A 15129-nucleotide genomic window follows, 5' to 3' on the forward strand; every position below is an offset into this window, starting at 1 on the left:
TATGCTTACTTGCTTCAGAAACGAAACAACTTCGACAGACATCATTGTAAGTATAAGATATTCATTCTTTAAGACCACAGTGTTGTTAAATACAAAATTTATTACTTAATAAGCAAGAATATTAAGCGCACTTGTTTGATTTTTGTTAGTTTTTGTTGTCGAGTGTTAGCTCCTTCAGTAAATTTATCTGTTTTCGATGTATTTGATACTTAAATTCAGCTAAATATGGTAAAAAAAAAAAGTTTTGTTATGTTTCTAATAGGACTGAAAAGCAAAACACAAGTTTGAGATCGCCATGAACAAGGTATTTAAAAACATTTAATACCTTTTAACTACTCAGAAGAATGGAAGATAACATGAATATATATATTTCTGATGTTATTATTGACAAATTCACAGTTTAATACTAAACTGTAAATAGATGAATACAGAGTCTGAAAAGTTTAATATATATAAGTGTACTTTAAAGTATTGCTTAGATTGTTTATGGCAGCAAAAATAGCTAAATACTTCATTAAAACCTCTCTGAAACCTGCAGACTGGCTTTGCTAATATGTTTACAGTTTCACTTTTAAGTACAAATGGAGTTGGTTTATGTTAATTAAACTGTCTTAATAATTGTAGACAAACATAAGCCTCTGTATTTTTTATTAAGCCTGATATTGTCATCTAGTTTGATAAGAAACCACAACCCGGAGACCTCATTGAAATCTTTCGAGGCATTTATCAGCACTGGGCTATTTATGTCGGAGATGGTTATGTGATTCACCTGGTTCCACCCTGTGAGTTTTGTTGTTTTATGTTTAACATGCTTTACATACTGCAGAGCTTGTTTTACCTGGATCAAGTCTTCTGATTGTTCTCATTTCTGATTTTATGTCTTTACAGCTGAATATGCTCATGCCGGGGCCAACAGTATGATGTCTGTGCTACACGAAAGAGCCAAAGTGAAGAAGGAAAACCTTTATGAAGTAGTTGGCGATCATGATTACCGTATCAACAACTTTCTGGATGACAAATATGAGCCTCGTCCGATTCATGAGATTCTGCAGGACGCCTACAGTGTTTTAGGACAAGAACGTTCGTATAGTGTGTTCAGTGGGAACTGTGAGCACTTTGTTACCGAGCTGAGATACGGAAAGGCTCACTCTCGACAGGTACAGTTGATTGGGATGACATACAGTTGAAGTCAAAATTATGAGCCCTCCTGTACATTATTTTTTTATTTGCTAAACAGAGCAAGGAATTTTTTTACAGTATTTCCTATAATGTTTTTTCTTCTGGAGAAAGTCTTATTTGTTTTAATTCGGCTAGAATAAAAGCAGTTTACATTTTTTAAAACCATTTTAAGGTCAATAAAATTAGCACTAAGCAATATTTATTTTTGGTTATCTACAGAACGGCGAAGCAGTGGCGCAGTAGGTAGTGCTGTCGCCTCACAGCAAGAAGGTTGCTGGGTCACTGGTACAAGCCTCGGCTTAGTTGGCGTTTCTGTGTTGAGTTTGCATGTTCTCCCTGCGTTCGCGTGGGTTTGCTTCAGTTACCCCCACAGTCCAAAGACATGCGGTACAGGTGAATTGGGTAGGCTAAATTGTTCGTAGTGTATGAGTGTGTGTGTGGATGTTTCCAAGAGATGGGTTGCAGCTGGAAGGGCATCCGCTGCGTAAAAACTTGCTGGATAAGATAGCGGTTCATTCCGCTGTGGCGACCCCGGATTAATAAAGGGACTAAGCCGACAAGAAAATGAATGAATGAATGAATGCCTACAGAACAAACCATCATTATACAATGATTTACCTAATTACCCTAGTTAAGCCTAGTTAGTAATATCTAGTAAAATATTATTCTGTTTAATGACAAAGATAAAAGAAATCAGTTATTAGAAATTAGTTGTTTAAACTATGATGTCTAAAAATGTTTTCTGTTAAAAAGAAATTAAGAAAAAATATACAGGGGGCTAATAATTCAGACTTCAACTGTACAGTATGCAAGGTATAATTGACCAGACCCCCTAGTTTTTCATGATTTTTTGTTATAAAAATGACTGATGATTTTGATAATTCTCAGAATTTCGAAGACAATTTTGCGACTTAAAAATATGTAAATATTAAAAATTATATATATATCTTATTTACCCTTATAGGTGGCCTACTGTGTTAGGTGTGCAATCGGACACTATGACACAAATCATAAAAAATAAGGCTTCGTTATTTAGTCTCTCGCCAAGACAAGATCTAAAACAGTAGGGATTAAGCCAAATGAAGTTTGTATAACTCTTATTTTTATCCACAATCTTACTTTCTTAGATTCCAGTCCCTGGAGCATCTGACATCATGTACCTCACTCAAGACCTGTGTTAGGGCTTTCCCTACCGTATTACACCTAAGACACGGATTGCCGTAAAACTCGTCATTGGCAGGGAAGCGTTTTCTCTCGTTAACTGCATGAAAAGAGTTAAACGAAATTATTTATCGATTTGACGATCTTCATCGGTTTGTTCCATTGCTCTTTTTGTTAAATGTTTGCTCACTTTCTTTTGCAGTCTTAAGCGCGTCAAGCGCACAATTCACGCCACAGGATGTCTAATCCCATCTTTGCATGTAAATCACTCACTTTTCATCCGCGTCTGCTCACTGCACAGGCTAAAAACTCCCACTCCAACTGCAAAAATGTGCAACTCTTTGTTGATCTTGCGTTGGTTTCAGCGATCGCGTAATCATGAAAAACTGGGGGTTCTGATTGACAACAGGCCATTGAATTATTAGAAAAAAAAAACACACCTGAGGTGCTGATGTGGTCATGGTGAAAAGCAGTTGTAATGTAATGTAATGTAATGTAATGTGTATTTATATAGCGCATTTATTGTGTATGGCCATACACCCAAAGCGCTTTACAATCATGAGGGGGGTCTCTCCACACCACCACCAGTGTGCAGCATCCACTTGGATGATGCGACGGCTGCCACAGGACAACGGCGCCAGTGCGCTCACCACACACCAGCTATTAGTGGAGTGGAGAGACAGTGATAGAGCCAATTCGGTGGAAGGGGATGATTGGGAGGCCATGATCGTAAGGGCCGATAGAGGGACTTTGGCCAGGACACCGGGGTTACACCCCTGCTCTTACACGAGAAGTGCCATGGGATTTTTAATGACCACAGAGAGTCAGGACCTCGGTTTAACGTCTCATCCGAAAGACGAAAGTTGTACATTATTTTGCAATAATGGGATCTATGCCGAAGCATGCTAATAGGACTTTTAATTTGCCATTAACCTGGGTTAAGCGCTTCCGGCGAATTGAATGGCAATGCAAAATCCGGTGCATTTAAGGTCTGTTTTTTTTTAAAAACAGCGATCTCCACTGGCTGAGTGATATCCGAATTAAAGTGGGTCTCAGTTTGTACAAGAAGCACTGCATTAAATTACATTTTCCCCGCCATATCTTTATAATATGAGCATGTGTTTACCCCAGTATATTCAAGGAGCTTCTGCGTTAGCCTGCCGATTCTGACGGCCGCGTGCGAGTAAACAGCTTTTTGTCTCGTTTTACACTTGAGCAACTAAATAAATGCTAAAGTTTATTTAACTGAATGTATTTTAATGACATTACAACATCGATGCTGTATAAGGAACCGTATAAAATGAGAAATAGTTCACAATAACAGGTCACCGGAAGTGTATCAGCATGGGAACAGCACTAGCTCGGCACATACCCTATTCAACATATCGGAGTAAATTATTCCACATATGATAACGACACCTATAGACATTATTTAGGTGTTGCATTTCTAGATATTTGTCAGGTTTTTGTCCTCAAACTGCTCCTGTGTGTAGGACTAGTTTCTTACTCATCCCATCCAAAGCCTTTTGTTCCGTTTGGTGTCATTTTTGTCTTAGTATTAACATTAAGAATGTGTTTTATTCTGGGCGGCACAGTGGATCAGTGGTTAGCACTGTCGCCTCACGGCAAGAAGGTCACTCGTTCAAGTTCAAGCTTGGCTAGTTGGCATTTCTGTGTGGAGTTTGCATGTTCTCCCTATGTTGGCATGGGTTTCCTCTGGGTGCACCAATTTCCCCTAAAGACATGGGCTATAGGTGAACTGAATGAACTAAATTGACCGTGGTGTGTGTTAATGAGAGTGTATGGGTGTTTCCCAGTACTGGGTTGCGGCTGAAGGGCTCTGTGTAATACATATGCTGGATAAGTTGTCAGGTCATTCCCCTGTGGCGACCCCTGATAAATAAGGGACCAAGCTGAAGGAAAATGACTGTATTTGATTCCTCTTGGTATGTCAGTGTTCATCCATGTGTCACAGAATGACTCACAGCAAATATTTGTAGGTAAATAGACTGGATATTCATGCAACAGTTGTTCTACAGGCATAGTGCAGATTCTTAAGTCTAACATAGCTGTAAGATATGAAACCATTCAATGTAGTGAAATGAAACTGTGGTGTGGTCCAAACCGGCCTGAAACTACTTTAGCTGTGTGCTTATATGAAAATTATGGCACACTATTGAATTTCAATCAGCCAATTTAGATGCAAGCAATCAATAGCTTCATAGTACAAACACATACTGTCAAGCCTGAAATTATTCATACCCCTGGCAATTTTTGACATAGAATCTATAGAAATTAAAAATGTAAAACAGGAAACATGTTGAGACCATGGTTATTGTTTACGTCTCTCAAAATAATCTGTATATATGATGTGATATGATAGTAGATTATTTATTCTTATTATGATTATTAAACCGCAATAACCAATCACAACAACGAATTCATTTTGATAATATTGTTTTTTTATAGGTGCGAAAAGCAGTGGAGATGGGTGTTGCTGCAGGAATTAGCTTCGGAGTCCTTGCTTATGCTGTTGTAAAGATCTTTGGTTCAAACAACAAAGAGAAGCAAACACAATGAACAGTGGATAATAAAGAGCTATTGCTATTGCTAAAGCTATTGTTGATGACTTTTTTTGAAATATAGTTTGGGGCATTTTATCTAATTTATTTTGTATGTGTCGTTTGGTTTACCATGTTTACATTGTAATCCCTGTATCATTATAAATATTTCTAAAACCGTATTGTTAATAACACACCATAAAAAAAGTCTGTTAAGAATTTCTGTATTTTGTGAATCATAAGCGTTTTCTGTTTATTTATGGTTGTAAATTGCATTATGAGATGTTGATCTCTGCTCTGTCCACTTTTGACGATGAAAATTCAACTCTGCAGTTTAACAAAATTAATTTTCTTGACATTTTAGTATAGTTTGAAATAATATGATGTATAAGAAATGATATTTAGAGAAATAAGTTTGTGAAATAATAGAAAATAAACTGGCAGTTTATTACGAGGGTTTAGTAGTATAAAATACAACAGCAACCCAGACAATATTTCACTTAAAACTATTCAAATTTTTTAACAAAAGTCAAACTTTTCAATGTTAAAAGTTGCAAGAAAGGTCAAGCTCCCATAATGCAATTCAAAAGCACAAACAAATGGCAAAAAATAAAAACATGAACCACATTATATGGAAATGCTTGGCTCACAAACATGTATAAATGTTCATAAATGTAATGTAAAGCTGTTTACAATGAAATTAACTGTGTCTGACATAAATCTGATAACAAATAAAACTTGATTTGTGGTGATGCAGTCAAGATGAGTTAAGATTATTTCTGAAATAGATGTAATAAGTAATATAAACAATATTACAAATATATAACTATTATGCATAACTATTGAACATTAATACAAAAATAAGTATTAGTGAAAATTACTGGTAAGTAAATAGTCAAAACATATAAAATAAAACAATATAATTACTAATATTTCACTCTGGGCAAATTAACTACCCTTTCGTTAGGTTTGTGGCTGTTTTTGCCCCATTGACTTCAATTATAAAGACATTTTTTGATTGCAAAGCCATGATACACATAATCATCCATATTCTTGATTGTTGCCGATTTTCCCTCTGGGTGGAGGTAATTTTAATTTTTTTTTACTGTTGATCATCAGTTGCAATAGCAAAAAAATAAAACATGTCTGAGGAAACATAAATAAGCAGCTCAGCTCTCAAAACATAAGTGTATTATGCAACACACACACACACACACACACACACACACACACACACACACACACACACACACACACACACTATAATATGTTGTTTTAATTCATATAAAAGCCAAAAACTTTTTAGCACAGGGATATATAAAGGGTTAATGCTGACAACTGATGATCAACACAATAAAAAACACAGTAAAAACGACAAATTGTACCCATTCGGGAAAACAACCGACAAACAACAATGCATAACTACCTATATACAATGTCTTTGAGATGTCTTTGTACTATGTCTTTGTCATTATATATAATGTAATGTAATGTAATGACATATAATGTAAGCCAATGGGGCAAAATCATCAACAACTATAACGAGAGGGTTGTCAATTTGAACAGGACACAAGGGTTAGCACAGCATGGTCACTTTAAAAGGGCGTTCGTCAGCCAATGATCGCTATCAGCGCCGACTAGCTCTGCGCGCTGATTGGCCGAAGCTTTTCTCTCATCCTCCACATCAGCTGATTTCTGCGCTCTGATGTTATTTTTTACCTCAGACGGACAAATACAGCGGACTGGAGTGTACACATACACGGACTCAATCTGACATCTCTGTAAGTACAAGTCAGTAATTGATACAAATGTGTTAAGATATTACGAAATGAAGACCGTGTGTAAAGCCTGGGATAGTATGGAGTGGGAATTTGTTTGTTTATCAAGACCGTTGTCTAGATAGACGTCAAGCTGTTTTTATAGTCTGATTTTCATTTTAGTGTCGATTTTTTATTATTTAACTTACGCATATGAGATTTGATTTCCAGAAAATGTACATGGTGGTTTATGTTCTGTTATTTTATGGACAAATAGCCTAGAATTAAACGTATATTTGACGTTAAAGTGCTTGAGCTCGATTGTTTTTCTCCTTAGGACTGAGGAAACGTTATAAACGAAAAGTTCGTTGAGGTTGCCATGGCACCGACAAAGGTAAATATCATTTAATAATATGAAACAACTGGAATAATACTGAAATATAACATTAAATGACATACAGTATCATTTTAGTGCTGCTGGCATTGATGAAATCATGCTGTTTGACACTTTTGCACAGTTTGGTAATCATGCTGCTTATTATTGCTCAAGGCTCAAGGTCTGTAACGACACAAATATTACAGATTACATACAATAACGTGACACCTCTGTGAAAGTATCGGTATGACATCCACAGATAACAAACACACTTTCACTTTCTGTTTTTTAGCCATGTACAAGAAGAGAAATGGGTTTTGAGGTTAATTTGGCTAAAATTACCATTTTGAGTATTTTGCAGGTGATGATGGTTAACATTATGTGCTTAATTTTAGAGATGAACAAATATTCATTTTAAAACTTATTTTGAAGATTAAAAATCAGCTTAAAAAAAATATATATATAATTGTGTGTATATATATATATATATATATATATATATATATATATATATATATTTACTATTTATTTTTTTATTTTTTTAATCAATGTGATTTGTGTTATTAACTGTCTCAAGTTTACAGACGCAGAAAAGTGTGTCGTCACTGCTCATATGCTACTCATCAAAAAAATAAATGAACTTCAAATGAGTTTAGATTTTGTGTAGATCTTCCTTGATACAAGAAGTAGTAAAGTTAATTTTACTAATTTGAAAAATAGGTTAAATTAAGACATTTTGCATCACATTTACTTTACAAAATAGATTGCATATTCAAAAGAATGCTATAAACCAGTGGTTCTTAAACTGTGGTACGTGTACCACTAGTGGTACGCGGGCTTCCTTCTAGTGGTACGCGGACGAATGAAATATGTCTTGTACATGCTTCACACATTTCCAAGTTTACCAAAAATGATGTATATAATATGCCATATATGACATATAGCCTATATTTCTGAGGTAATCTGCCATGATCTTTCTAACTGTGCAGTTAGCTGCTTTACTGGGCCTATTACGCTACTGTATTTCAACACTACTCATTTTGGTGGTACTTGGAGAGACAAATTTTTTCTAAGGTGGTACTTGATGAAAAAAGTTTGAGAACCACTGCTATAAATTAACTTATTCTGCATAACATCAATTTGTGTAAAAATGATTCATGATACTTATAAAGATAAATCAAGATACTTTTAATACTTAATCATAATACACATTTTGCATCACACTTACTTTATTAAATAGATTTTCTATTCAAAAGAATGCTGTAAAGTAACTCATCATTCTGCATAACATCAATTAGTGGAAAGATGAATCATAATACTTATTTATTTAACCTGTACTTATTAAAATTTGTATAAGTAGAACATATGATATATTTATAAAGATTTAAAATTTGTATTTCAGTATATTAATTAGTATTTTGTATAGTGTTTTGTAAAGTTGTTTTGTATATTTATTAGTAATTATTTTATTTAGTAAATTAATTAGTATGTTAATTAGTATTTTTGAGCTGAAAGTTTCAGTAATGAGTTTTGGCAGAGGCAATTTTATATGATGTCACTACCGAAACTTCACCAAAATTTTGGTAGTGAGAGTTTTGGTAGAGACTTTTTTATTAATTCTCACTACTTGAACGGTTGATGAAGTTACTTTTGAGCCAATAGTTTGACATTGTGGGCTCTATTTTAACGGTCTAGGTGCAAAGTCTGAAGCGCAGGGCGCAAAAGCGTTAAAAGTTGTGTCCAAAACCACTTTAGCTATTTTAAGAAAGGGAAAATTTGCTCTGGTATTTCTTATCTCCTATTCCCTTTAAGAGTCAGCTGCGTTGCTCCATGACGCATTTGCTATTCACATGGCGGACTTTGTAAGTGGAAAAACTGAACACTTTAGTTAAGAAAATAGTAAAACAGCATCTGCAGCAAGAGGATAATGAGCCTCCTCCATTCAGCCTTTACTTTCACTTTCTCTCTTTCGTGGATAAGGAAACAGTGTTCCAGCAGATTTATGCTAAAATATTTGAAATATATTTTAATCTAAGACATTTTTACAGCAGTTTAATTTCGTGCATCCCTAACATAACAAAAGGAAAGTAAATTTGCCCAGAGTGTATTGTTGAGTTTAAAAAAAAAAAAAATTCAAAGCATTTTCCCAAAATAGCTGTCAAAATGTCACCAAAAATCATTACACTAGCTGAAACAGAAAAGGTTATGGCCAAATTAAGACTCAGTATCACTCCAGAATACATAAAAACATCCCCAACAGCACATTAGGGTTAATCTCAAATGTTATTAAACCTTATAATATCCTAATATTCACTAGTGAAACGGCTCTTATGTTGTCTCCTAGTTTGATCAGAAGCCAGAGCCCGGAGATCTGATTGAAATCTTCAGAGGTGGATATCAGCACTGGGCTATATATGTGGGTGAAGGTTATGGGATTCACCTGGCTCCACCCTGTGAGTTTGTTTTAAATGCTTCATTTATTGAGCTTTATATTGAAGGTTATTTCTTTTAAAGCCTTATAGATGTCATCTGACTTCTTTCCTCACAGCTGAACATGCTCAAGCTGGAGCCTACAGTATGATGTCAGTGCTGTATGACAAAGCCATAGTGAAGAAAGAAGAGCTTTATGAAATCGTTGGCAATGATAAATATCAGATCAACAACCTCCTGGATGACAAATATGAGCCACGAGATATTTGTGATATTCTGCGGGACGCGCACAGCCTTTTGGGGCGAGAACTTCCATATTGCGTGTTTAGTGGGAACTGTGAGCACTTTGTTACGGAGCTGAGATACGGAAAGGCTCACTCTCGACAGGTACAGATTGAATGTATTCTGATAATATTGCCTGTGCATATTAAGGATAAAAACTATAATAATATACTAATTCCGATACTATAGTAAAATTTTTCTTATTTTTTTTTAAATGCCAGTAAATAACAAATACATTTAAAATGGTAAAAATATAAATGTTTTAACTATTTAAATATCTGGCTTCTGTTTGATCAGATTTTCAAATGTGATTTCAAAGCTGAAATATTTGCATCATTACTTCAGTCACATCATCATTCAGAAAACATTCTAATATGCTGATTTGCAGTTCAAGAAATGTTTATAATTATTATTATAAAGGTTTAATAACGATTAAATATTTATTCAGGATTCTTTGATGAATGGAAAGATCCAAATATCAGCCTTTATTTGAAGTAGTTTTCAATATAATAATAATAAACGTTTTTTTAGAGCACCAAATAATTTCTCAAGGATGTGACGAGTAATAATGCTAAAGATTCTGAATTTAAAACTTGTAAAATAGAAACCGTGTATTTTATATGACATTTTTATATTTTCGTTGTATCTTAGATTTAATAAATGCAGGCTTAGTGAACAGTCTTCAGTTTAGAACAGTGTTTATAAAACATTAACTGGTAGTGTACACTCAGCGGCCACTTTATTAGGTACACCTTACAAGTACAGGGTTGGACCCCCTTTTGCCTTTAGAACTGCCTTAATCCTTTATGGCATAAATTCAACAAGGTACTGGAAATATTTCGAAGAGATTTTGGTCCATATTGACATTATAGCATCACGCAGTTGCAGCAAATTTGTTGGCTGCACATCCATGATGTTAATCTCCCGTTCCACCACATCTCAGATGTGCTCTATTGGATTGAGCTCTGGTGACTGTGGAGGCCATTTGAGTACAGTGAACTCATTGTCATGTTCAAGAAATCAGTCTGAGATGATTCCTGCTTTATGACATGGTGCGTTATCCTGCTTAAAGTAGCCATCAGAAGAAGGGTACACTGTGGTCATAAAGGGATGGACATGGTCAGCAACAATACTTAGGTAGGCTGTGGCGTTGACACGATGCTCAATTGGTACTAATGGGCCCAAATTGTGCCAAGAAAATATCCCCACACCATTACACCACCACCAAGAGCTTGAACCACTGATAGAAGGCAGGATGGATCCATGCTTTCATGTTGTTGACGCCAAATTCTGACCCAACCATCCGAATGTCACAGCAGAAATCAAGGTTCATCAGATCAGGCAACGTTTTTCCAATCTTCTATTGTCCAATTTTGGTTAGCATGTGAACTGTAGCCTCAGTTCAAAGCCACTTAAATCAGCTTTCTTCCCCATTCTGATGCTCGGTTTGAACTGCAGATCGTCTTGACCATGTCTACATGCCTAAATGCATTGAGTTTCTGCCATTTGATTGGCTGATTAGACATTTGCATTAAAAAGCAGTTGGACAGGTGTACCTAATAAAGTGGCTGGTGAGTGCATATCTAAAGCATCACAGAGGAACGATATTGTTCCAGTTTTTTCGTAACCACCTGTTAAATAATAAAAACTTTAACAGCCAATCACAATTCATCCTGCTTTTAAAAGTGGCTCATGTTATTAAATGATATCATCAATTGTGGACATTTGGTTTACATAATCAAAATTCAAAAATAATCTTGAACTATATAGTAATTTTTTAAGGTAATTCTGCATTTGATCTATTTTGACAGGTGCGAAACGCAGTGGAGGTCGGTGTTGGAATTGGTGTTGCTGCAGCCATCGGTGTCGGGCTTCTTGCAGCTGCAGCTGCCATTTTTGGTCCAAAAAACAAAGATAAGCAAACACACTGAGGACTGGCAAATGCAGAAGTGAAAAGCACAACTGAGGAGGCCTTTCGTTTTTAAAGTGAAAATAAAACATTGCACTTAGTAGAAGAAAAAATGTAAATAACAGAACATGAGATCGCCAGCAACCAAAATCCCATCAGTTCTGTCTGATAACAAAAGTGTACTTTGATATATTGCTAAACTTCTAATGCCTGAGGCAGTTTTAAATCGTTTTGATATCACACATTTCCCTTTCTACTGGTTTAAAAGCACTTTATGCTAAGTTGAATATATATAAAAATATAATATAAGTGATTGCACCTTTATTGCAGTGATTAATACGCGTTGCTCAAATCCTTCATAGTCTCTTATGTCTTCAACTGTGTAAAAAGATGTTCCCATGGCCATATTCCAGAAAGACAGTGCCAAATATTATTGTGAAAGGAGGCTTCATTTGCCATGAATTGAACACAATTGGCCTGAAGCCTATTGAGCGTCTGGAGTAACTTTGGTGTTTCTCCTCAGGCTCAGAGAATGGGTCTGATCCAATTATCCATACTAATGTAAATTTAAAAAAAGAAGCCCAAAGACGGAAATTAATAAGTGAAACTGCATGAGGTTGGGGAAACAATGCAATGATAAATCCATCCTCACTGTCTGACCCCGAGGCCTGACATTGTTTTATTTTGATGTGATTTCTCTTTCTGCTGGTTTCCTAATGATATTTCAAGCACTTTAATAACTGTAGAATAACTATAGGATGAACGGTTGGTTTGACCAAATTAATCTTCAAGTAAACTGCCATGTTTCTATTTTTGAGCCATTAAATCTTTGACATTGTATACTCAAGAGTTGTGCATTTCTTTGGTATTGTCATAATATGCATGTCTGAGTGCTGATTCTTACTTTAATTCTGTAACGTCCCTCTTTACACAAGCTTATCTTGAGATCTCGGTCTCACTGGCCTGCAGTAATTACATCCGCTCAATGAGAGCTTTGTTACCACTTCTTGCTAAATACCGAATTCTTGTGACTACAAAGCAGTGGGAAATAAACACAACTGACAGCAGAGACAATATCTGTTGAGCTAGTGGAGCACATGAAAAGCAAAACAAATCAAGTTCGGCTCATTTAAAAACAATTATGACACACTGTTGATTACCATAAAGACTGATGTTGCCTCATTCCTTATTTTATATATATATATATATATATATATATATATATATATATATATATATATATATATATATATATATATATATATATATATATAAATCAAATAAATAAATAATTTGTGCTTAATTTATGCCGAAAATGCTGGATCCGGATACAGCACCTCTGAAATCTGATCCGGCACCTCATTTTACTGATCCCCCTCCTCCCCCGTCCGCTGTTCACTTTCACTTTGTTCTTCGACTTCCCAGCCCTCTTCATTTTCGTCCGCGACAACCAACCCCCACCCTGGCTTTTGTCTTACATCCACATCACCCCTCTGCTATCCAATGCCCCGCTATTCCCCCAACCTACCCCTCTCCATTTTCGTGTGCAACACCTTTACAACCTCAGGTGGCATGCAGGATCCGTTACCCCGATCTGTTCCAGGACCTCGCGATTTACAGATTAAGTACTGGGGACACTACACTGTCAGTCAGCAATGTTTTCGGATGAGACGTTAAACCGAGGTCCTGACTCGGTGTGGTCATTAAAAATCCCATGGCACTTCTTGTAAAGAGTAGGGGTTTAACCCCCATGTCCTGGCCAAAATTCCCTCCATCGACCCTTACTCATCATGGCCTCCCAATCATCCCCATCCAACTAATTGGCTCTATTACTCTCTCTCCACTCCACCTATAGCTGGTGTGTGGTGAGCACATTGGTGCCGTTGTCCTGTGGCAGCCGATGCATCATCCAAGTGGATGCTGCACACTGGTGGTGGTGTGGAGAGACCCCCTCATGATTGTGAAGCGCTTTGGGTGTATAGCCATACACAATAAATGCGCTATATAAATACAGATTACTTTGCTTGTTCCATTTTTTGTTTTTTAATTGATTAATCAAATATTATTATCACTAATATTTTGAATAGTTCTTATTTTATATTAAGAGGCCTTAACTACTAAGTACTTGGATAAAAAAAAACAACAACACTGATGTATGTTACGGATAAGTTTAGAAACAGATTTGGTGATATGGGAAGGTTTAGGGGTTAATGTGATCACTTAACAATGTAATTAGAAATGTGACAATGTACATGTACAGAAATGTTCAATGTAAAAACAGTTAGGTACAGTAAGTGCACCAAATTATTATATATATATATATATATATATATATATATATATATATATATATATATATATATATATATATATATAAAGTATAATATGCATAGTAATTACAGCCTCTAGATATAAAGACAGGGTGAATATTAACAGAACAGAACTTTTACCATACTGCACAGCAGTTCCACGACCACATCCACCATCCCTTTAGATAAACATTTGCACATTAAACACTGGACAAAGATAAGGAATTAGATCATTTTGACATACGACTTGACTGTTGAACAGAGATAACTTGTCTGCTTTCCTTGTTTTGACACCAGTGTAACGGTTTAACTGAACTTGACTTACATGCAAGCAATAAAAACATTACATTTACCAACCAGTATTTTGATGAAAGAAAAATGTGTACATGTGTGTCCTTCAAATAGTGGCAGTTGTATTTATGGGCTGAAAAAATTATTAAGATTTGTATGCTATTTATATACACTGCGAAAATTGCTTCTCCTACTACTACCTAAGGATTTGGCAACCCTGTTTGTGATTATTATTATATTTTTAATACCATGTGATAAAAAAAACATACTTCATTGCAAAAATGCGTTCTTTCCTAGTTTTTTTTGTTTAATTTTTAGTCCAAATATCTAAAAATTCTTAAACCAAGAAGCATTTTCTAGGCAAGCAAAAATATTGTCCTGTTTTAAGAAATAATGAGTGTTTGAAGAGTTTTGACATGGCGCGTCAAAAAAAAAAAAAACTGCATAAAAGGCCTTGCACACAGAGATGTTTTTTGCTCATGTTTTCCGTAAACGTTTAACGCCTCGTGACTAAATAAAGAGCGCTAATGTGATCATGCACACCAAAACGCCAGGTGAACAGCGGCATGCTCGTTTTTTTTTTGCTCGTGTTTTGTTCACGTGCACGGAGCTGCTGAAGTTACAGTAAACAGCACTTGGATGCGCTCAAGCTCAAAACTGTCAATGTGAGCGCACACTGAACAAGATGCCCAGAGGCGATATGAACGTGGAGCTGCTTATTGCTCTGGTGAACAATAATCATTTCTTCATCACTAGAGTTAGAGCTGCTGCTTGAACCATTCATAACAACAAGCGTGTCAACTTTGTGCTCTTCTGTGTTTCAAGCAAGTGTCCTTAAAGTTGTTTAGCGCCATCTAACGTTAACAAGTGATTT

The 15129-nt window shown here is 35.6% G+C and overlaps 2 protein-coding genes across 3 annotated transcripts; both read left to right on the forward strand.

Annotated features, from left to right (window-relative positions):
• Window positions 1-10: 10 nt before the first annotated feature.
• On the forward strand, window positions 11-5662 carry rarres3 (retinoic acid receptor responder 3). Of its 2 annotated transcripts, none has more exons than NM_001076626.2 (5): window positions 11-46; window positions 263-304; window positions 674-782; window positions 889-1157; window positions 4810-5660. In NM_001076626.2, the coding sequence occupies exons 2-5, from the start codon at window positions 296-298 to the stop codon at window positions 4918-4920; spliced, it is 498 nt and encodes a 165-aa protein (NP_001070094.2). In that variant the 5' UTR covers window positions 11-46; window positions 263-295; the 3' UTR covers window positions 4921-5660. The 2 variants fall into 2 exon arrangements, with proteins under 2 accessions (NP_001070094.2, XP_087136987.1); XM_087280861.1 differs by having other exon boundaries at window positions 17-46; window positions 656-782; window positions 4810-5662.
• A 981-nt stretch (window positions 5663-6643) lies between these two features.
• On the forward strand, window positions 6644-12495 carry rarres3l (retinoic acid receptor responder 3-like). The gene is made up of 5 exons (NM_001002623.1): window positions 6644-6682; window positions 6996-7052; window positions 9379-9487; window positions 9583-9851; window positions 11558-12495. Exons 2-5 carry the CDS (start codon window positions 7038-7040, stop codon window positions 11675-11677), a joined length of 513 nt encoding a protein of 170 aa, NP_001002623.1. The 5' UTR covers window positions 6644-6682; window positions 6996-7037; the 3' UTR covers window positions 11678-12495.
• The last annotated feature ends 2634 nt before the right edge of the window (window positions 12496-15129 follow it).

The sequence above is a fragment of the Danio rerio genome, chromosome 14 (genome assembly GCF_052040795.2).
Source record: "Danio rerio strain M-AB ecotype USA chromosome 14, GRCz13ab, whole genome shotgun sequence".
NCBI lineage: Eukaryota > Metazoa > Chordata > Actinopteri > Cypriniformes > Danionidae > Danio > Danio rerio.

Bases quoted from the DNA above. Each gene is read 5' to 3' on its own strand.
- rarres3 (NM_001076626.2), top strand. The intron at 783-888 runs GTGAGTTTTGTT...ATGTCTTTACAG, and splicing joins GATTCACCTGGTTCCACCCT to CTGAATATGCTCATGCCGGG. The intron at 1,158-4,809 runs GTACAGTTGATT...GTTTTTTTATAG, and splicing joins GAAAGGCTCACTCTCGACAG to GTGCGAAAAGCAGTGGAGAT.
- rarres3l (NM_001002623.1), top strand. The intron at 9,488-9,582 runs GTGAGTTTGTTT...CTTTCCTCACAG, and splicing joins GATTCACCTGGCTCCACCCT to CTGAACATGCTCAAGCTGGA. The intron at 9,852-11,557 runs GTACAGATTGAA...CTATTTTGACAG, and splicing joins GAAAGGCTCACTCTCGACAG to GTGCGAAACGCAGTGGAGGT.